General features: G+C 40.5%; 1 protein-coding gene across 2 annotated transcripts in view; it reads left to right on the top strand.

The window, feature by feature from the left end:
* Window positions 1-22218, top strand: part of SLC25A26 (solute carrier family 25 member 26) — a 142732-nt gene that overhangs the window by 5423 nt on the left and 115091 nt on the right. For both annotated transcript variants that reach the window (XM_005695756.3, XM_018067000.1), the window contains exons 2-3: window positions 318-474; window positions 3830-3939. In XM_005695756.3, coding sequence (XP_005695813.1) covers window positions 318-474; window positions 3830-3939 — 267 coding nt within the window. The remainder of the gene's footprint in view (window positions 1-317; window positions 475-3829; window positions 3940-22218) is intronic.

Here is a 22218-nt window from a genome sequence, read left to right as displayed (position 1 = left end):
ACTTTTCTGAGGTTTATTTGTTTCACTTTTTTGAACCCTATGAAATCACTAATTTAAGATTAATTTTAAAATTATTCAATCATTAAACATTTGTTTAAAACTGAATAATATAAAATTTACAGTTTGAAACTATAGCACAATAATGGCTATTTTCCCAGGACAAATCTGTAAATTTAGGTAGGAGGTCTTTTGACTATACCAAAGTAGTCTGGTGAAGTTTAAAACCATGTTTGAGAGAAATATGCTTTAAAAACTACCTTCTTATCCCTATCCCTCAAATGGCAGCTTATTATTCTTTTGTAACTTTTCTTTTTAAGGCTGGCGGAGTAGCAGGTGTCTCTGTTGACTTGATATTATTTCCTCTGGATACCATTAAAACCAGGCTGCAGAGCCCCCAAGGATTTTATAAGGCTGGTGGTTTTTATGGAGTATACGCTGGAGTTCCTTCTACTGCTATTGGATCCTTTCCTAATGGTAACAATTATATTGATATTATCATTGCTTTATATAAAGCCAAGCTAATGGGATTTATTTTCAGAATAAAAAATATTGGACCACATATTTGTGGTCCAACCTTAGATAGAATTCCTTATGTTTAATGTAGTTGATACTTGGGATTTGTTTTCTATTCATTAATCCATTATTTTTGACTCAACGAGTGCTGTAGATGCCATCCTAAACAACAACAACAAAACAAAACCACGAGCAGTCTTTTGAAAGGGGTTTTCATTGGTAGAACTCCTAGCCAGAATCCTTAAAGTGTTCCTCTAATGTTGATTGTGATGCCTTAGAGCATTTGTTCTCAACCTTGCCTGAATGTTGAAATCTCTTGGGGAGTTTCGCAAAATACTGATGCCTGTGTCTCTGTGAGAAGTTTAACTGGTCTTGACTTTGCCTGGGTATCAGGAGTGTTAGTAGCTTCCCAGGTGATTGAGATGTGAAGCTAACCTCAGTAACCTCTGCCTTGAGTCTCGTGGAGCAGGTGGACCTGTTTTATTTAACCCACCTGTTGGTATATTCTTTTTTCAGAAGCTTATTTTGATAATTGTTTACTGATGCTTTGATTGCACTCAGATTGAGCAAACAGAAAACCACTACCAGCAAACACACACTCAAAAAACTACGGCTCCATTAAAAATAAAATTTATTTTTTTTGATTTTTGATTGATTTTTAAGGATATTTGAAGGATAATTGCTTTACAGTATTGTGTTGATTTCTATCAAACATCAGCATGACAGAAGATTCTTAAATTCTAAGGTTTGATTTCTTTTTCGCAGTGTATTTCATTAGAAATTCTTTCTTGTTAACTTGACATTGAAATGTCCATCTGTAAAAAGCACAGTATTCACATAAAGATTTGTAGTGCAAATCTTTTTGGTCCTTTAGCTTATCCCTTCTTCCCTTTCCCTGAGCCATCCTTAGAACAGCCAACTGTTTTGAGGTTATCCTTGAATTCTTTTCCCTGGAGAAGGGAAAGGCTACCCACTCCAGTGTTGTGGCCTGACGAATTCCATGGACTATATAGTCCATGGGTTGCAAAGAGTTGGACATAACTGAGCGACTTTCACTCACTTTGAATTCTTTTATGCCTAAATTTTCGGTAATCGATTATAGCAAGTCACCGTTCAGCACACACTCCATGCCAAATATAGCTCTGTTAGTGGGAGATGGGCCTTGGTTCCTATATTTGTCTGTTTCAGTCACCTGATCACCTAATGAGTGTTTTTTTTTTTTTTTTTTTTTTTTTTAAGAAAGTACTGCTGCCTGTGACCCACTCTCAGAGGTATGGAATTTAGTTGGTCTGAGGTGTGGCCTGGGCTTTGGATTTTTTAAAAAATATATACCCCCTGGTAATTTTAATATGCAGACAGGTTTGGGAACCTGTGAACTAGGGAATTGCAAAGAAATATCAATATGTTACTAAGTCCCTGTCTTTTGGGTACTCCTCCTTACCTTGCCCCCTTCATTGTTGTAAATCATTTTTCTCTCTTACATATTATGCAGGGATTGTTGGTAGATGAAGTATTAGTGATGGTCTTCAGGGTACATGGGCCTCCCTTAAGCTCACAGGACTGGTTTAGATTCTTGTGAGCAGGAGTTTACATAGAGAACGTGGTTTTGAATTTTCGTATGTTTGAGCAAGTGGGTGTTCTTGGACTGCTTTACTTTGCCCTCCATAGAACATCATTGAATAGGAGAGGCTGGATAAAAAGTCAGAGTGCCACCATTCCAGAAATGGCTGTTTTTCTGCAAATTTTTAGTGAATTGAAACCCTTTATGAGGCACTTTAAACATTTTTTGCTATTGGTTCAAGTTCTCTTCAGAATACAATATGCCATTTTAACATACAGCGGTTGTAGGTTTTTTTGAGGATGTATTGTGCAGGGGATGGAAGGGGCCGAGGGCTGCGAGAGGAAAAGAACTGTAGTCAAGATCCATGCGTAGTGCATGTTTAGAAGAGAACGCAGGAGGAATGTGGAGGAACCACAGTTTTGTTGCTTTGTTTTCACTCGGCGGGGATGGAGGTGGGTGGTGCGATGTCCAGTAGGTGGAACTTAGAACTGAATTTGATTGGTGCTATTCTAGCCCAGTGGTCCCCAACCTTTTTGGCACCAGGGACCGGTTTCATGGAAGACTTAGTTTACTACAGACAGGGGTGTGTGTGGGGGGGATGGTTTTGGGATGATTCAAGCATATTCCATTTATTGTGCACTTACATCATATTATTATTATTACATCATCTCCACCTCAGATCATCAGGTGTTAGATCCCGGAGATTGGGCACCCCTGTTCTAGCCCATTTAGTGAGTGGGCCAAAATAGGACAGCCTAAGTAAGAATCGCAGGTGGGAATTAGGTCCTGCGTTAACTAATACAGCTGCCTGCTTGGGCCTTACTCATCCAGGGACAGTGTGCCGCCTCTTCTGGCCTGCTGTTTGTTAGCTGCTGAGGAGTGTGTGTTACAAGCTTACTGACTAACGGTGGAGAATGTTTTTCACTCTCAAGCTCTTTTCCTGAGTATTTCAGACTCTGCTGTGACATTTTCAAATGACCTTTGAAAGATGATTTTGCCGTGTATTTATCTTTCATGCCAAATCTTTTATGTGACTGCTAAACATCTTTGATTAACAGTGCATGGCAAGTCTAAAAGTGTTCCTGTGCTGCTAAGGTTAGTTCATATGATGGGGTAGCTTTTTAGAGGTTTTGATTTTCAGTTTTAATTAGTTGATTGTTTTCTTGAAGTAATGGTGAATTGAGGTAGTTAAAAGTAGCCACGGTTATTTTGAGTAACCAGCAATAAAGCATAACGGAATAGGTGTTTTATTGAGATATATGTTTGCAGTTTTAACCTGTCTGTAAATTAGTGTAGTTGATTATTTTATGATCAAATGTAAAGATATTTTGGATCATGGATATTCATATCCTTTTCTAAAACTCTTATTAAAAAGTGTTAAGTGACTTGTCAGTACAAATTGGTAAATGCTAGGTTAGCTGTTAGGGTTTCTCATGGCGGCAGGGATCATGTCTTCTGCATTTTTGTGAGTCAAAGGTCAAGTGTGTAACATGGGCTCAGTGAAATCTGTAAGAGTTGATGGGATGTCAGGGAAAGAGTACATATTATTATTATATCTTTATTATTTTTACTTATATTTGAAATATTTATAAACACAATATATTTATAAATATTTTATTTATATCATTCTTGTTTAATATTTATATCTTTATTGTCTCATAAGTTAATAACTGAGTTCTAATTTTTTTTGAGAAACATATTCAGTTTGCATAGATATTTAAGCTTTGTAAGAGACCGGTTTGTTTTAAATTTCAGCTGCTGCCTTTTTTGTCACCTATGAATATGTGAAATGGATTTTGAACACTGATTCTTCTTCATATTTGATGCCTGTGACACATATGTTGGCTGCCTCAGCTGGAGAAGTGGTAAGTAATGTGTATAACATACTTCAGAAATGCAAAGCATGAATTATCTTCAGTATATATATTGCTTCATTTCATTTTCAAAAGACAGTTTTTTAAATTAAGAAAGTCTTAAATCCCAGTAAATGTAAATGGATTAAACATGATAGCTGAAAGGTAGTCTAGATAGTACGAAAGAAGAATCCAGATATATGTTATTTACAAGAGACATACCTCAAACATAATTATATAGAAAGAATAAAGTTAAAGAAATAGAAAATATCCATGTTAATTGTGGCTTTTTGTTGTCAGCATAATTGAGCAAAAACTGTTTCCTAGAACTCCCTTTCCAGGAGGGTTCCAGGTTAGCCTGGCTACAAGAGAAATCTGCGCAACATTTTGAAGGCGAAAGTGACACAGCATTTGTGTTCATGCTCAGAAGGTTGGTGTGGGGTCAGACGCAGTTGCAGTTCATACACCTCATCAATGATCTTTTGGCTTCAGGAAGCAAGCCAGGCCTCCAGCTGCTCCACCTCCCACTGGATCTTCAGCTTCTCTAAGTTTTGAGTCAGATGTGTAGGCTCTGGTGAAGGAGGCTGCTTGGTACTATAGGACACCCACAGCATCGAGATTGGTGGTGGAGAATGTGAAATTCAGTTTCTCCTTGCTTGTCTCCATGTCACGCCCATCTTTCCTTCCTGATTGCCTGTCTTCTAAATTTCTGTCCCAACTCTCCATGCAGAGGCAACAGTTCTAGATGAACTGCCTAATTAGCTCTCACAATTACTGTTCATATCCCTGTGATAACTCCTTATTCTTACCTTTCTTAGTGATTCTACTCCTCTGGTCAGCCCTCACTGATTCAGAAAGGCTACTTGAGAGTGGATAGTAATGTTAATATTAGCCCCCCTCCCAAAAAAGAGACTTAAAGCAAATAAAAAAGAAACTGTTGCATACTGATACAAGGAACAATTCTCTTGGGAAATGTAATAAACCTGAACTTGTACTAAATAGCATAGTCTCAAAATATAAAGCAAAAAATTGCCAGAATTATAATGAAAAATCAGTACAATTATTACCTTCATTGGTGATAGTCACATCTACTTCATAAAAGTTCTAGGACCAGGCAGGCATACTTGTTAAGACCATAGAAGATTTGAACGCAGTGACAGGAATGGTCTAATGAATGTATATGGAGTTCTGCACCTAATTACTAAAGATTATTTTTTTAAAGTGTACTTGGAACCTTTAATAAACATGTCTCCTTAAAGAGAAGGTTGAAAGAAGTTAGCTCAAAAGACATTAAATTCACAGAAGTGTTTTATATAAAACTTCCTTTTGACATTGGTTTACAAATAATTTTGTAGAACCTAAGCCAACTCTGGATTTAAAATTGTATTAATAATTTACTGAACTTATAAGTGTGATAGGACTAACAATATGTTAATTTTTGGCGTAGCAAAGAGCATAAAGTAGTAGTTCCTTTATGAGTTATAGACACCTTTAGGAACCTAACGAAACCTGTGATTGTCTCTCCAGTAAGCTGCACTTATGGACAGTTTGTGTACAGTTTCTGGGGATTTTCGTTCCCCCTGCTCTTACCCAAAGTAAAGACTCCAGGACTTGAATTCTGCCTGAAAATTAGTTTAGTCTGCCATTTAAAAGCAATTTATATTTAATTTAAAAAATCTTTTATTACCCGTGGCTTATGTTTTTGTGATCATGTTCTGACATTAGAACCCATTGCATGCAGTTATTTTCATGTATATATACTAAAGAACAACAGTGTGAGAGAGTTTGATTGTCTCTCAGCTTGTAAAAATTCTGTCCTTCTGACTGCTGTTGATGCTGTTTTAGAATTGCCTGTTACTTTGATTTAGTTTAAATATATTCTTGTACATTTAACACTTGGCTTATATTTTGTAGTATGTTCTGAGAGTAGGCATTAAAAAGAACTTGGCTGCTTTTTGTTTCATTTCACATGGGACCATTGTGCTTGAAACTTGATTTGCCATGTTGGAGGATAGACTTTGAGTTTATAAAATTTCTCTTAGACTTACCAAAATTATATAAAGTGTTAAAATCAAATCAGGCAAAGGAGAGCTGTTAGGTCAGTCATATTAATGATACAATATTTGACCTGTAGAAAATATTGTATGCTAATATGTTAGTATCTGTAAATGGTGTTTTTTTTTTTTTTTTACTGGAACCTTTTAAATGTAATATTCTGTCTGTGAACTGTTGGGCAAAAGAGATGAATTAAGTAGGCTTCAGAGTTAGAAAATAAGTATCTGTCAGACTGAAAATAAATAATTCTAGGTTAGTTTTATCTGTATTGTGTCTCATAGTGTTTGCATGGTCCTTAAGGTAGTAAAGCCTTGTGTCAGATGCCTTTTTATAGTCTGTGGTGCCAGGAGAACCTTAAGATGAGAACTGATCAGTAGCAGGTGTATAGACTGAGGATTTCATTGGTGAAACATGGCTTGATGTTGACTTTGATTTGAAATTCAGTTACAGTTTAGTATGCTAAAAAAAAGTTTATTCTATTTATGGAGTTTGTGAAATGTTTTTCTTGTGCTCCTGTGATCTTTAAGCTTTCTTGACAAACTTCCTAAAGGCTGTCAGCGTTCCCAGTACATGTGCCTGCTGCCTTTCTATTTTAGTCATTTGCTTCTGTTTCATAGAGCATCGACTTTTGGTTTCAGATTCAGCCAAGTGTGGTCGCTGCAGGAGAAAGAAACAGATGAATTTAGGAGAAACAAATAGTTAAAATAAAGAGGAATAGGATATAAAAAAACATGTATAGCTGTCAGTGGTCAGAAAGGTATAAAGAGACCTAGAGAAAATCAGATACAGTTTAGTGCAGTCCTTGTTCTGTAACGCGTTTGTGCTGATATAAGGTAGTTATGGTTGCAAACAGACGCCTTACAAACAATGCTGGATATTTGTTGGCTTTAAATGTGTCCAGTTACTTTGTTGTAGTGATGATAAGTGTATGAAACTTAGAAACAAGCGAGTACTGCTGTAATAACCATTCCCTGTAGTAGCAGGTTGATTAAAAGTTAATGACAAATCAATAAAACTATAATTACAACCTTCTACCTTATGTTTGTAATTTAGAATACAGTAAAATCGATCAAATAAGATTTAATATGTAACAACAGCAAGAAGAGTCCCATTTGTGCCATTTTTATTAGGAGGTTTGCTGTACCAAATCTCTAAATCCCTGTCTCAATTATGTTATGGCTCGGTTTTCATCAGACACAGAAAAAGCCCTGTAAGAAGTAAATAGAATCTGTGATTAGACCAGAAGGCTTGGGGTGGGTTTACTTTAGTGTAACAGATGCTATGACATTGCAGTGGTAATGATTTTTTTTTTTAACTTTAGAATTTGACTTTTCCTGGGTCTTATTGTACTTATGGCCTTAGTCAATATTGTTTCCAGAAATGAAAGAACATTAAAATTTCTTCGCTGTTAAAAGCAGCCCCTGGGATTTAATGTGCTCGTGGGTGATGTGTGTGGATGCTGGTAGATTTTTCTTTTCAGTCCCATTCTGATTTGGGATTGAGAAAGCTAGGAACTCAGTGATACCATGTTTTCTTTTTCCTTTTTTGTTTTTCCTGGCCACAGTAGGTGGCATGTGGGATCTCAGTTCCCTGACCATGGATTGATCCTGGGTCCTCTGCATTGAAAGCGTAGAGTCCTAACTATTGGACTGCCAGGGAATTCCCAGTGATACCGTTTTCTGAAGTACCTCTAACAGTGCTTCTCCACATAGTAATATGGCCCAGGGAGCACCGACTTTAGAATCAGTTGCCTGGGCATCAGCTTACAAATGAAGTTTTTGGGAAGTGACACTGTGGATCCTGCATTTTCAGCACGATTCCTAGATGGTTCTGGAGTTCAGTGATATTTAAGCACCACTGATGAAGGATTATAAAAAATTTTAATATATACCCCAGTCATAAATATTTTTACTGAGTTGACTTGGCAGTCGTGTGTCTAAGAATACTCGACAGGTATGGAGCACACTCATCAAAAGCGTGGTTCCTTTTGTCTTCCTCAGAATTCCATATTTTTCTGCCTACTGAAAAATCTTAGTTTATTAAACTGGTTGGTTTTTGAGGGTGGCAGTGTATTCATACCTGGAGATTTTGAAGTCAGAGTGAGCATTGCATGCAGCATTTTCAAGGCCAGTCCTGCCTTGAAGAACCTAGAAAGTGAAAGTAGTGTAGGCTGTAATTTGCTACTGTAGCAACTGACAAGGTCAGTGGAGCTACTACCTACAGCAGTCATTCCAGGGGTTTGTTGAATGTCAGATATGGGTTAAGCACATCATTTTTATTCAGCTTCACCACTAAATTGGCTGCTTAGAGGATTAGATGCATTGTTGTCAGGAGTGTTACCGGCTACACAGCACAGTGTATGTGTTACTTAGTATTTTATATTTTCCCTCAGTGGGGATTTAAGCTATTTTTGATTATGTTGTTCATAGCATGTTTTAAAGTGCTTTTCATGATGTTTACCAACCTTTTCTAAGAAGAACCACTGAGCAAAAAAATAGAAAGGTTGACAAATTTTGAAATGTTTCATCTTTTGAAATGATCATGAAAGGTTTTGAATATCCATCAATTAATAGAGATGCACTCTTATTTGAAATTGTGTTAGCAGTTTGTTAGACTCCTGTGCAGTTGTGTAATCAAATTACGGATGATAAGCTGAGTGGAAAATAAGATGGGCATCACTGAAGTGCAGGATTGCTATCAAGTCAGGAGGAAGCTCGCAGGAATGCTGCAGGTGAAAATGCTAGTGTGTGTTAAGATGCTTGAAGGCAGGAGCGTACAGACAGTGCTGGGAAGTTTGTTAGACAATTAGAAGCTGCAGCCGTACTATTAGATACCCAGCCACACTCTCTCAGGCACTTTGTTTATTGATGTATCTGAGCACATGCCTCTCCCAAGGGGGCTTTTTGCCCTGTTCTATCTGTTCATTTTCCACTGGGCCAGGAAACCTCTTTTTCTACTTTAGAAACATTAAGTACATAAGGCAGACTTCATAATTCCTCCTTCTTCTTTTAAAAAATTATTTATATATGGGGCTTCCCAAGTGGCACTAGTGGGAAAGAACCTACCCGCCAATCGCTTCTTGGCCTTCTGGCTAAGATCAAGTGAAGAACCTACCTGCCAATGCAAGAGACATGGAGACGCAGGTTAAATCCCCCAGTGGGGAAGATCCCTTGGAGGAGGGCATGGTAACCCACTCCAGTATTCTTGCTTGGAGAATCCCGTGTGGAGGGGCTGGGCGGGCTATAGTCTATAGGGTTGCAAAGAGCTGGACGTGACTGAAGCGACTTAGCATGCACGTGCATTTACTTATTTGGCTGGGCTGGCTCTTTGGTGCTGGTGGGCTTTTCCCTAGGTGTGAAGTGTGGGGGCTGCTCTTCCTTGCAGCGTGTGGGCTTTTCAGTGCACTATCTTCTTGTTGCAGGCGTGGGCTCTAGAGCCCAGGTTCATTAGTTGTGGCACACGGGCTTAGTTGCTCCGCAGCATATGGGATTTTCTTGCACTAGGGCTTGAACCCCTGTGTCCTGCATTAGCAGGCAGATGCTTTACCACTGAGCCACGAGGGAAGTCCCGTAATTCCTTCTTAAGAATGCGGAACGATAAGAATTATAGAAAGAATTGTCTCCAGATTTATAAGAAAGAACTACCTTGCTATTGCTTTTCCTTTTGATATCCTTTCCTCATTTGGACTTCTTCGTTTCCTTTTATCTCAGCTGCTTTTGTTCAGCTCCTCTTCGTTTCCTCCACCACTTTTGTTATCCCAACCTTGCAGTGTGGATTTAGACCTTCAGTTCAGTTCTGTCGCTCAGTCCTATCCGACTCTTTGCAACCCCATGAATTGCAGCACGCCAGGCCTCCCTGTCCATCACCAACTCCCGGAGTTCACTCAGACTCAAGTCCATCAAGTCAGTGATGCCATCCAGCCATGTCATCCTCTGTCGTCCCCTTCTCCTCCTGCCCCCAATCCCTCCCAGCATCAGAGTCTTTTCCAATGACTCAACTCTTCGCATGAGGTGGCCAAAGTACTGGAGTTTCAGCTTCAGCATCAAAGAAGGCCTTAATGTGTTTTTGGCAGTAAGGATAAAATACTTCCTTTAGAGGCTTGCAGTGAAGTCATGCAGATGGACATGGAAGCATGGACGTACAGTAAAGGGGTCTAGGTGTTTTTTTTTTTGGGTCCAGGTATTTTAAGGGAAGTGAATTTGAGTGGATGGATGGGTGTTGAGTCAGGAAAGGCCTCAGAATAGCTCATCCTTGAGCTGATTTTAGAGGATGATGATGGTGAGGTGGGTTGGTACAGGGAAGGCTCTCGAACTCAGGCAAACACCTTGTTAGATGATGCTTTCAAGTTCCATATGGCTCACAGATGTGACTACATCATCCTGGAGGGCCCTGCCTGCTATGCTGAGGAGTTATTGGCTGTTACCCTTTGAAGGTTTGAGCACCTCAGGGTTGGTGGTTTAAGAGCAACCTCCGGCAGCAGTGTGGAAGTGGGCATGGTATGTGAATGGAGGCGAGGAGACTTCTACAAATCTCAAGGAGAGAGAGCTGATCAGAGTCCCTGTTGAGGCAGGGCGTGGGATGCAAAGGGAGAAAGTGAGTTCATGAGAACCCAAGTGGGGGTTTGTCTTTGGAAAGCCTTTCCTGCAGCATTCCTTCAGTGCCTTTCCTTGTGGGGGCCTTTGTTAGCTTGTTGTGACTGTGTTGTGTGCGTGCTTGAGCTCATCTGAGTCTCTTGAGCTCTGCTCAGAAGCACACCCCAGCTCTTCAGCCAGCCCTCTGAGCCCGAGCTGAGCATGGAAGGGGGAGGAAGAAGAAGGGGAGAGAGAGAGGGCAGGGCCTGGCATAACCCCCATGTGGCGATGATCCTGCTGGTAGTTATTCGTTTGAAGAATCAGCGTGGATGTGCTGAGAGATTGTTCCTGGTGGCTCTTGTCAAGGAGCTGCTTACATTCCATTCCACCGCTTTCTTTATGGCTTCTTTCTCCAGCAGATTTCAGACTTTCTGTTGCATGGACTTTTTTCTCCCTAATGTTATAGGCAGCATTCATTCAAGTGGTGTTGATTCATGACCTTGACCAGTGTGTTTTACTGATTATCTTATGAAGTTTGTGTAGGGTCATGGGGGAGCTCTGTGTTGGCTTTTTATTTAAGAGCAGTGTCAGTTTATGCTGCACAAATTAAGCTCAGCTTTATAGAAATGATGGGTATGATTTCCATATAGGATAATGAAGTTGAAGAATCTGACTTAAACTACAGAATTTACAGATACTTGAAGATGTCTGAGTGCCTATTATTTATCTAGTACTGTGACTGGGGCTAAGAAGCATAGAATAAGAAATTTTGACCCCTGTCCTTGAGGGATATATAAAGAAGTTGGATACATTTGCTAAGTAGGTAGAGAATATTTTGAGGGCCTCTGTAAGGAGGCAGAGTATGGATCATGAGCTGTCAAGTTACACAGATCAGGGTTAGAATTGTGTCCTATTTGTGTATTTGCTCTGTGTCTGCAGGTCATTTACAGGGCTTCCCTGGTGGCTGAGCAGTAAAGAATCCGCCTGCAGTGCAGGAGACACGGGTTCGATTCCTGGGTTGGGAAGATCTTCTGGAGGAGGGCATGGCAGCCCACTCCAGTATTCTTGCCTGGAGAATCCCATGGACAGAGGAGCCTGGGGGGCTGCAGCCCATGGGGTCACAAAGAGTGACTGAAGCTACCGAGCACACATGCACGCAGGCCGTTTACACAGCCTTACTGAGCTGTTGTTTTCCTTATCTAGAAAAATTGGGTTAATGCTGCCCCAGTCAGAGCTTCAGTGATAACGACACTTCTAAAGTGCTCAGCATAGTGTCTGATAATGTAAAATGTTTATTAAAAATTGGTTCTGGCCCCATGTCATGCAAATTGCTGTTTGGAGCACATTCTTAGACTTTTACAGATTTGTGAAGGCTGTCAGTTCCGGAAAACAAAGAAATCGAAATTCAAAGACATAAGTGATACACTCAAGGCTTCCCAGCTGCTGTGGAAAAAAAAATAAAACACCATTGCTAAGTGACTAGTTAAACACCTATTAGACCTTCAATTTCTACTTTTTATATCTTTTAAAAGTGGCAGAACTGGTGCAGAACTGGAGATGGATGCTGTTTTACTTGGGTAATGTCCCTGGTGGCTCAGACGGTAAAGCATCTGCCCGCAATGTGGGAGACCCGGGTTCGATCCCTGGTTTGGGAAGATGCCCTGGAGAAGGAAATGGCAACCCACTCCAGTACTCTTGCCTAGAAAATTGCATGGATGGAGGAGCCTGGTGGGCTATAGTCCCTGGGGTCACAAAGAGTTGGACACGACTGAGCAACTTCACGAAGAACTTGAATCATTTGAGGTTTACTTCTGAGTTCTGTGAGATTCTATAAGCAACTTCTAGACACAGGGCCTAAAAGATATAATTATTTTTGTTGAGAGGACTCAACTTTTTGTGTAGAGTCTGGATTATCAAGTTTGTTAGTTTTGTCAGGGAAGAGAAGATATATACTTAAAAAAAATCTTTTTATGCTCATTGGCTCTTTGTATATGTGTAAAGAGGCTTATAAGGGAGAAAAGCATAGTAAACTTAAACCTCAGTATCAGTGGATATAATTTAAACCCTAAGGGAGATATTGGGCTTTCATGTGGCTCAGACAGTAAAGAATCTGTCTGCAGTGCAGGAGCCCTGGGTTCAGTCCCTGCATTGGGAAGATCTGGAGGAGGGCATGGCAGCCCACTCCAGTATACTTGCCTGGAGAATTCCACGGACAGAGGAGCCTGGCTGGACAGTCCATGGGGGTCACAAAACAGTCAGATATGACTGAGGGACTTAAGCGCAAGGAAGGTATAGTAGGATTTATCAGTTGCTTTTTGTGTTTTATCAACAACTGTGATTCCATTTATAACCAGAAGATGGCAGACTTAACAAGCAGATGAACTGTTGCAGGGGTTTTAAATTTAAATGATGGTGTCGAAAAAGGTAATGTTAGGTATTCTTAATTTGAAAACTTGTTTTCTAGAAAGAATTTTGGGAATGCGGAATAAAATACAAGTAAATAAACTGTGCTTTAAAAAATTTTTTGGAGTGCCGTGGATTCTCATTTTCTGTTGTCTCTTTGTCTCTTTTCTCTCATTAACTTGCCACTTGGAGTTTACTATGCAAAGTCTAAAGCAGATTTTTTGTGGTTGTTCAGTCACTAAGTCATGTCTGACTCTTTGTGACCCCATGGACTGCAGTACGCTAGACTTCCCTGTCCTTCACTGTCTCCTGGAACTTGCTCAAACTCATGTCCATTGAGTCGATGATGCCATCCAAACATCTTATCCTCTGTTGACCCCTTCTCCTGCCCTCAGTCTTTCCCAGCATCAGAGTCTTTCTCAGTGAGTCGGGTCTCTGCATCAGGTGGCCAAAGTATTGGAGCTTTAGCGTCAGTCCTTCCAGCGAATATTCACAGTTGTTTTCCTTTAGGATTGACTGGTTTGATCTCCTTGCTGAGGAACTCTCTAGAGTCTTCTCCAGCACCACCGTTCGAAAGCAGCTTTAGTTTGTGATTAAACTTCGATTGGCTCAGTTTTTAAGTTTCTGTTGAACTACTTATGGCATTGCTGGTTTAAACATGAAGAATTAGCGGATAATTAAACCTGGAACCTTTAAGTTCATTAGTTGCATGTAAATTGATCCAGATTTTTCATTAAATATGTATCATGTCTTCCAAGGCAGTAAAAATCAAAACTAAACAAATGGTACCTATCAAACTTAAAAGTTTTGCACAGCAAAGTGAAAGTGTATGTTGCTCAGTCTTGTCCAACTCTTTGTGACCCTGTGGACTGTAGTCCGCCAGGCTTCTTGTCCATGGAATTCTCCAGGCAAGAATACTGGAGTAGATTGCCATTTCTTTCTCCAGGGGATCTTCCCAACCCAGGGATCGAACCCGGGTCTCTTGCATTGCAGGCGGATTCTTTACCATCTGAGCCACCAAAGGAAATCATAAACAAAACAAAAAAGCTTCCTGTGGACTTGGAGGAAGTATTTGCAAACAGTGTGACTGACAAGAGCTTAATTTCCAAAATACACAAACAGTTCGTACAGCTTAATAACCAAACAACAACAAAAAAAGGCAATCAAAAAATGGGTAGAAGACCTAAATAGACATTTCTCCAAAGACGACATCCCGGTGACCAGTAGGCACATGAAAAGATGCTCGACATTTTTAGTTATTAGAGAAATGCAAATGAAAACATCAGTGAGGTATTACCTCACACTGGTCAGAATGACTATCATCAAAAAGTCTACAAATAGTAAATGCTGGAGACGGGTGGAGAGAAGGGAACCCTGCTACGCTGTTGGTAGGAATGTAAATTGGTGCACCCAGTATGGGAAAAGAGGAAGGCAGTTCCTTAGAAAACTGAAAATAGAGTTGCCATACAGTCCAGCAATCCCACTCTTGGGCATATATCTGGGGAAAACTATGATTCAAAAGATACATTAACCCCAGTGTTCATAGCATCACTCTAGTAGCCAGGATGTAGAATCAACCTAAATGTCCATGTCCATCAACAGATGAATGAATAAAGATGTGTGTGTGTGTGTTAGTCGCTCAGTCGTGCCCGACTCTTTGTGACCCCATGGACTGCAATCCACCAGGCTCCTCTGTCCATGAGATTTTCCCAGGGATCGAACCCGGGTCTCCTGTACTGCAGGTAAATTCTTTACCAACTGAGCGTGCGTGCGTGCGTGCGTGTCCTGTACTGCAGGTAAATTCTTTACCAACTGAGTGTGCGTGTGTGTGTGTGTGTGCGTGCGTGCGTGCGTGCTGTGTGTGTGTGTGTCCTGTACTGCAGGTAAATTCTTTACCAACTGAGCGTGTGTGTGTGTGTGTGTACACATATAAATGTATGTATTATACATGTATGTATAATACCATAAAGAACTGTGGTGCTGGGGGAGACTTCTGGGAAAGATTGAGGGCAGAAGGAGAAGAGGGCGTCAAAGGACGAGATGGCTGGGTGGCATCTTTGATGCAGTGAACATAACTTGGCAAACTTCAGGAGATGGTGAGGGACAGGGAGGGGCCTGGTGTGCTGCAGTCCACGGGGTCCCAAAGAGTTGGACATGACTGGGCAATTGAACAACACTTGCCGTGGAATATTACTTAGCCATAAAAACGAAATAATACCATTTTCAGCAGCATGGTGGACCTAGAGAATATCATATAAGTCAGGTCAGAGAAAGATAAGATGATATCACTTATATGTATAATTTAAAAAATAATACAAAAGTTATTTACAAAACAGAAACAGACTCAGACATGGACAACAGACTTAGAGTTACCAAAGGGGAAAGGGTAAAGAGATAACTTAGGAGCTAGGGGTTAGCAGATACAAACAACTATACATAAACAGCAAGGACCTATTGTATAGCACAGGGACCAATATGCAGTGTCTTATAATAAACTATGATGGAAAAGAATCTGATAAAGGAGATGTATATAAAACTGAATCACTTTGCTGTAGCCAAAAGTAATACAACATTGTAAATCTATTATACTTCAATGAAAAAATTCTGGAGATGATAATCAAAAGATTTGGGTTTTATCCTTGCTTCCTAGGGCAAGTAGTTCCCTGACCTTCATTAACTTCTGTCTCAGATTGATTTATATGTTAAATACTGACATAATTAGCTTCTAATATGAAATTAATATGTTTAGGCTGTTTATTAAGTTTCCTGCAGGAAGGTCGTAATTCAGGTATTTTTTTTGTGTGTGTAAACTGTGTTGAAATAGTTGGGTAAAAGATAGTGTTAATAAAGTTTACTGTGAAAAATAAAATAAAAGTTACTGTGGATGATACCCAGCAAGTTTGAAGAGGGTTTCAAGAGTGAGAGGTTGGAAGTGAGACTGTTAATGACTGGTAAGTGATGTGTGGAGGTGTGGGGCTTGGGTAGGGCAATGAAAGAACCAGGGTGTTTTAGCAGCTTCATTCTCTCTCTCTTTCTCTGCCTTCACTCATTTTACCTAATATCAGACTGAGGTTAACTGTGATTTTCTTTCCTTTCGTACACTTACTTTTAGGACTTACAGTTTTGCATCTTGGTGTTCCATGAATACTAAGAGATATTCTGCTCCCCATTTCAAAAATAAAGACATATCAGAAGAGTTTTTATTTATGTCAACTAAAGAAAAGTCTTGGTAGCAACTTTCATGTTGTAATCATTCTCAATCTGAAGTTCATCAGAGTTTTGATATATTAAATTCCCCTGAGGTCAGTGTTGCATTTGAACATTGATTAAAAAAAAGAGAGACATGTATTTTCTTTATGAAAAGCCTGTTTGTCTTGTCTTTTGATAGAGGTTTAACATAAACAACATTTTGGGGTTTAATGAAAATGTCACCTTCCCTGTGCCATGGATTCACACTGAACCCCAGGTGTCTGCGGAGAGCACACTCTGAAGAACGGATATACCCCAAGACCCTCAGACGACATTGCCTTTATTTCCTTTCACGCAGCCATGAGACTGTAACATGTTTTTGTTCCTGTGCAGTGAAATACTCTGGTGTGGCTCAGATTCAAATCTAAGAAAGATCAGAGTTAATAGAAAACCAAATGGAAGGCAGGGGAGCTGCCGAAGGAAATAGAAGCATTACTTTGTGGCCTCTTAGGCCAAAATTGCCGTGCCAGGGAAGTCAGGAAGCCACGCTGGGTGCTTTGTACCTCTTCTGTTAGTTAGATTGTTTTTCGTCGGAGGACCTTTACAAAATTTCTCTTCTGCTGCTGTATTTTTAAGAAATAAAAATCAACATAAGAACATGGAGGGTTATGAAGCATGAAGTTCCATAAATATTTATGCTGAGGCACAAAAGTGGACAATTCCTATTTTCTTGACATATTGGGGTCGTATTTCACTCTTGACCTCTTGAGTTGAAAAATACAAGGAGTTAGTGTACCCTTTTCTTTCTTTTCTCTTTCTTATTTGTTTTTCATTTCTATAATGAGTTTTAGATGCTGGGAACTGCCCTGTAAGGTTCATGTAAGTTTCAGTGCACTTTATTTCCTATCCTGGCTTATAAATATGGCTTTAGAAGTTTGTACTCTCACCAAGAATAACATAATTTATATCCAGTTTTAGTTAGTCGTAAGCTATTTAATGTGTGTGTGTGTTAAAATTGAAACTAAATGTTGTTTTTGTCAGTGCTAATCAGTAGGATTGTTTCTGAAAGTGTATTTTAAGTAGTCTTTTGATTTTATTTTGTCCCTCACTTAAAATCTTTGGTTCAAAACAAATGTTTTTGCCCTTGGAAATTACGTTAAAGAAACTTACGAAGTAATCATACATGTTCATTGTGGAGAATTTAGAAAATGCAATTGGGCAGAAAAGGCAAAAAATCACCTGTAATCCCACTCTGTTTTTTCTATTCTTTTTGTAACTATTGATACATATAAAAATAGTTTATTCAGTTCAAAGGAAGAAAATGTATTTAGAAAATTCTGAAGTATTGGTAATGTTTTTCTGTGGAAATGATTAATTTTTGTCATTTCCCCTCTTCTTGGGTAGTTTTATTTACTTTCTACATAATGCCAAAGAATGGTATATGCAGTTTGGTCGATTAAACCTAAAATCAACTTGGAAAAAAATAAACTAGAGCATTTCGTGTCCCCTCTCCCACCCCTGTTGATTCCAGTTGATTAGTAAAATTAATTCATGTTTTTGCCCTGATTATTTATGTTTAGTATGAGAGAAAGCAGTATATTTTCAAATACTATATGGTATAAGTTAAGTGAAAAATTTTCAATTGAAATTTTTTTTGGGGGGGATGAGAATAGTCAGGAAATAGTTTATTTGGAGAATAAAGAGAATCTTTTGAGCTTAAAAAAGAGAAAGTGTGATGGGCAAAAGTTAAGAATTATGGAAATCAGAACCTACAAGGGTGTGATGAAGATTTCTAGTACAAGTCAAATAAGAAAAGCTAGACCCCAGAAGGCGATGGGAATGCTTGAGAGTTCACTGACACAGCTGGGGCCACCGACTAGGTCTGAAGCCCCTCACCCAGACCACTGCTCATCCCCTCCTGGAGCCAAGTCTGGAATGAACAGCCCAGTTGGGATGCAGAATGGCACCCTGTGCTGAAGGCAGTGCAATTAAAGGGATGCTGCGCCGTGGTGCAGGCATGTGCTTGGGCCCCTGGCTGTACCTTTTCCATAGTCTCGGGGCTTTTCACGTGTCATGCCATTTCTTTCCTAAATTGTCAACCTCTGCCTTGCTGTTACAACTTTCCCTCATCCCACGTACAGATATTTTTACCATCCTAAACTCTCTCTCCTAGTGTCTCCCCCAGCTTTCTTTCGGAGTTGTCCACACTTGCCCATCTCTATCTCTGAATCACTTGTGAATTCACTGTAATTCAGTGTGAATTCACTCTCCTGGCCCAGCCCTCCACTGAAACCATTCTTGGGACCTTCACTAATCCTAATGTGGGCACTGGCTGAGACTCGTGACCCTCTGGTCCCCTTGACTGTCAGCTCTTGAACAGCATTCTTGGTTGCTTGCAGTTTAAATTGATCTTAGCTATCGTGTGAGAAAAAAGGTTGGAAAGTTGGCAGACATTGCTACTTTCTCTTTCTTCCTTGGTTTGCTTTGGGTGGCAATGTCCCTAACCCTTTTCTTGATCTACATATTCTTAGCCTTCCTACAAGGGGGTGGCCATGTCACACAATGATGGCCAAATGGATACCCACTAGGGGGCATCTGAAAAAAAAAAAGAGATCTTTTCTTCTTGCCTGGAATCCAGTTGTGTGACCGGGTCATGCTGGAGGATATTTGAGTCACATTACTCATGAGGCAGCAAGCCTGTGGATAAAAGGCCAGTACGCCAGCGCTGGCAGAGAAGAAAGAGAAAGAGCATGGATTCTAGCTCACTTTTGTAGAGGTTCTGCACTAAATGTTGACCAAAATACTTGTTAGGTGACAACTTAATGTCATTTATTGCCCAGGCCACTGGTTGGTGTTTTGCTGCTTTATCCAAAAGAGATTCTGTAATTGACTCAGAATACTGTTTAAGTATAGAATAGATGGAAGACTGGAGAATGAGGGAAATGAATGGGAAGGGAAGCCATGGCAAGGACCACAATCTGGCCTGTACCTTAGGGTCAGTGCAGTTAGGATGCTGTCCCTGGCGCTGCCTGCTGACTGCCCCTGGACCCTGGACCTTGGATGTTGCTCTCCCGGTAGCCCCAGAATAGTACTGTCCAACAGAAAGATCCTGTAAGACAATGGTGTAATTTTACATTTTCTAGTAAAAGAAAAGTGAAAAATAAAAAGCTAGCTGGATGATTTTAATACATGTTCTCAGTCCACATGCATCCAGAGTATTAACCTTTCGACATGTAACCAGGGTGAAAGAATTACTAACGGGCTAGTTTACAGTATTTTTGGACACTAAAGCGTTCGGCATCCTTGGTGTGCGCTGTGCTCACAGCAGCTTTCAGTTGCATTTGTGGCTGTGCCAGTGCTCTGTAGCCTCGTGTGGCTAGTGGCTAGGACTGGCCGGGGTCGCTCAGGATGCAAAGCCTTGGGTGGGAGGAGCTGACAAGCGAAGCCTAAGCTGGTGACATGGCCAGGGAGAAGAGTGACTGACACCTTTTGTTTTCTTCAGTCGGGGAGCCGCTCACATGTGAGAATTGAAAACTGGGCAGCCACAGAAGACCAGTGTTCACTGCAGCAGTTTTTCCTTCTCATATGTCTGATCAAGTCTTTTTGTCTGCTTTTTAAGAATGGATGTTCCTCGGGATTCTGTTCTTGACGTTTTGACCTTCCCTTTTTGCTGTTTGCTTAGGTAATCTAATTCACTCTCTTGATTCCACTTATACCACTTAATGCTGATGATTTCTATGTCTGTATCTCTAGCCCTGGTACTCTGTAGTTTTAGTCAGATACTAATTTCTTGACCAGATAGAGCCCCTTACACGTGCCACAGACTTCTCAACATGTTGCAGTCTAAACTCTGAACCTGTTTTCCTGCTCTGACCCCTGGTCTCATTTAACAGTACCACTATATTGACCTCTTATCAGTCACCAGGTCCTTTCATTTAACCCCTGACTCAAATTTCCTTCTTCTCTGAACTATATTCATGTCCTGGTATCTTGTACAGAACTGTTGTAGCACTCTTAGAGCTCATCTTTTGCTTTTTTTTGTCTTCCTCTTTGCCTCTTACCATTCTGTCTCATCTTCCAAGTATTCTCCTACCTGCTGCAGCCAGAGTGATGTCCCTAAAGCACACACAGGTTATCGTTCTTCTGCCTGAACTTTGTGTGTGTATTTTATGTATTTTTTTAATTGAAGCATAGTTGATGTAAAGTATTATGTAAGTTACAGGTATACAATACAGTAGTTTACAACTTTTAGAGATTATACTCCATTTATTGTAAATTATTGGCTATGTTCCCTGTTTTGTACAGTTTATCCTTGTCGCTTATTTTTTCCTTGTACCTTATTTTATGTCTGATAGTTTATACCTCTTAATCCCCTACCACTGTAACTCCCCTCCCCCAACTTCCTCTCCCCATTAGTAACTACTAAGTTGTTCTGTATCTGAGTCTGCTTCCTTTTGTTATATTCACTGGTCCATTGTATTTGTTTTTTTTAGATTCCACGTGTAAGTGATACCATACTGTATTTGCCGTTCTCTGTTGCACTTCGCTCAGCGTCATGCCCTCCAAGTCCGTCTGTGTTGCCGCTGCAGGTCCTCTGCCTCAGCTCTCCCAGTTGTTCCCCTTGTCTGTGCGTTGAAGTCCAACCTCTGTGTGTGGCTCACGGGGCCTCCTGGCTCGGCCATCCATTCAGTCTTACTCCCCATGGCTTCTGCCCTTGAACTTGCAGCTTTGGTGGTGTGGGACGGGTTGGGTGAGCACACACCGTGGATGCTAAGGAGACTGTTGCCCTGAGCTCCCGCTTTCATTCTCGTGTGCTTTTCTACTTCACTCCCCATCGTGCCCTTTTCACCTTTCTTCGCCAGCTAATTCTTGCGCATTTGGAAGGTTCTCTGAAGGCATAATATCTGACAGTTTTCGTTTTCCCTCAGCCTGGATGTTGGACTAAATACCCCTCCTTTCCATTTGCTGTGATACTTGTCTCTGCCTCTTTAAAGTTTTATTCTGTTTCTTGCCATGCATTGTTGAAACTGTTTGTTACGTGACTGTGGGTGCTTTGGGGTCAGGGCAGCTTCTTAGTCTTCTTTACCAGGCAGTTTCTTGTGCCGTATCTGGCTCCATCTGTTTTTATTGAACTGAATCAGTAAACGTGAAAGGAGGCTATGGGTGGAAAGATAAACTGGCCCGAATTGCAAATAGCTTTGCAGACAAAAAGCATTCAAGTGATTGATGAATGAAGAAAATCAGGGTAGATGATATTGTTCTGTAAGTCTTGTCAGTTTGGGGAGAAAAATGACGTGAGGTCATTAATTCTTTGTTATCCTTGTTATAGCAGTTGGAGTGCATCCACAGAAAGTACTGTTACTTCTGAGCTACGTTTCAGAGGTGATACGGCCATGTTAGCTGACTCCATGACAGCTAGAATCACATCACATACCATCTCTGTTCCTTGTGTCCTGGGGTTGCTGAGGCCTACATCTGTTCTGTGTGTGCTTTGCTTCTGTTGAGGTGAATATGAAGGAAGGATTTGCTAGTGTTTATGCCTGGAGTGGGGGTTGGCAAACTATTGCCTATTGTTATTAAATAAAGTTTTATTGGAACACAGTTGCACCATTCACATACCTATTACTATCTTTGGCTGCTTTTGTGTTCAGCTGTAGTGGCAGAGATCGTGTGGCTTGCAAAGTCTAAAATATTTACTGTTTGATTGCTTATATAAAAAGTTTGCTGATTTGTACCTTTGTCGTTGCTGTTATTTAGTCACCAAGTCGTGTCCAACTCTTTGTGACCCCATGGACTGTAGCCCATCAGGCTTTTCTGTCAGTGGGATTTCCCAGGCACGAGTAGTGTGGATTGAGTTGTCATTTCCTTCTCCAGTGGATCTTCCTGACCCAGGGATTGAACCCAAGTCTCGTGCATTAGCAGGCAGATTCTTCACTGCTGAACCACCAGGGAAGCCCAGTTTGTACCTTAATATTAAGTGCTACTTAGGAGAATCCCAGGGACAGGGGAGCCTGGTGGGCTGCCATCTCTGGGGTCGCACAGAGTTGGACACGACTGAAGCGACTTAGCAGCA

Source organism: Capra hircus, chromosome 22 (genome assembly GCF_001704415.2).
Source record: "Capra hircus breed San Clemente chromosome 22, ASM170441v1, whole genome shotgun sequence".
NCBI classification, from domain to species: domain Eukaryota; kingdom Metazoa; phylum Chordata; class Mammalia; order Artiodactyla; family Bovidae; genus Capra; species Capra hircus.
Note: the sequence above shows the minus strand (reverse complement) of the source record. Positions and strands in the feature narration are given on the sequence as shown.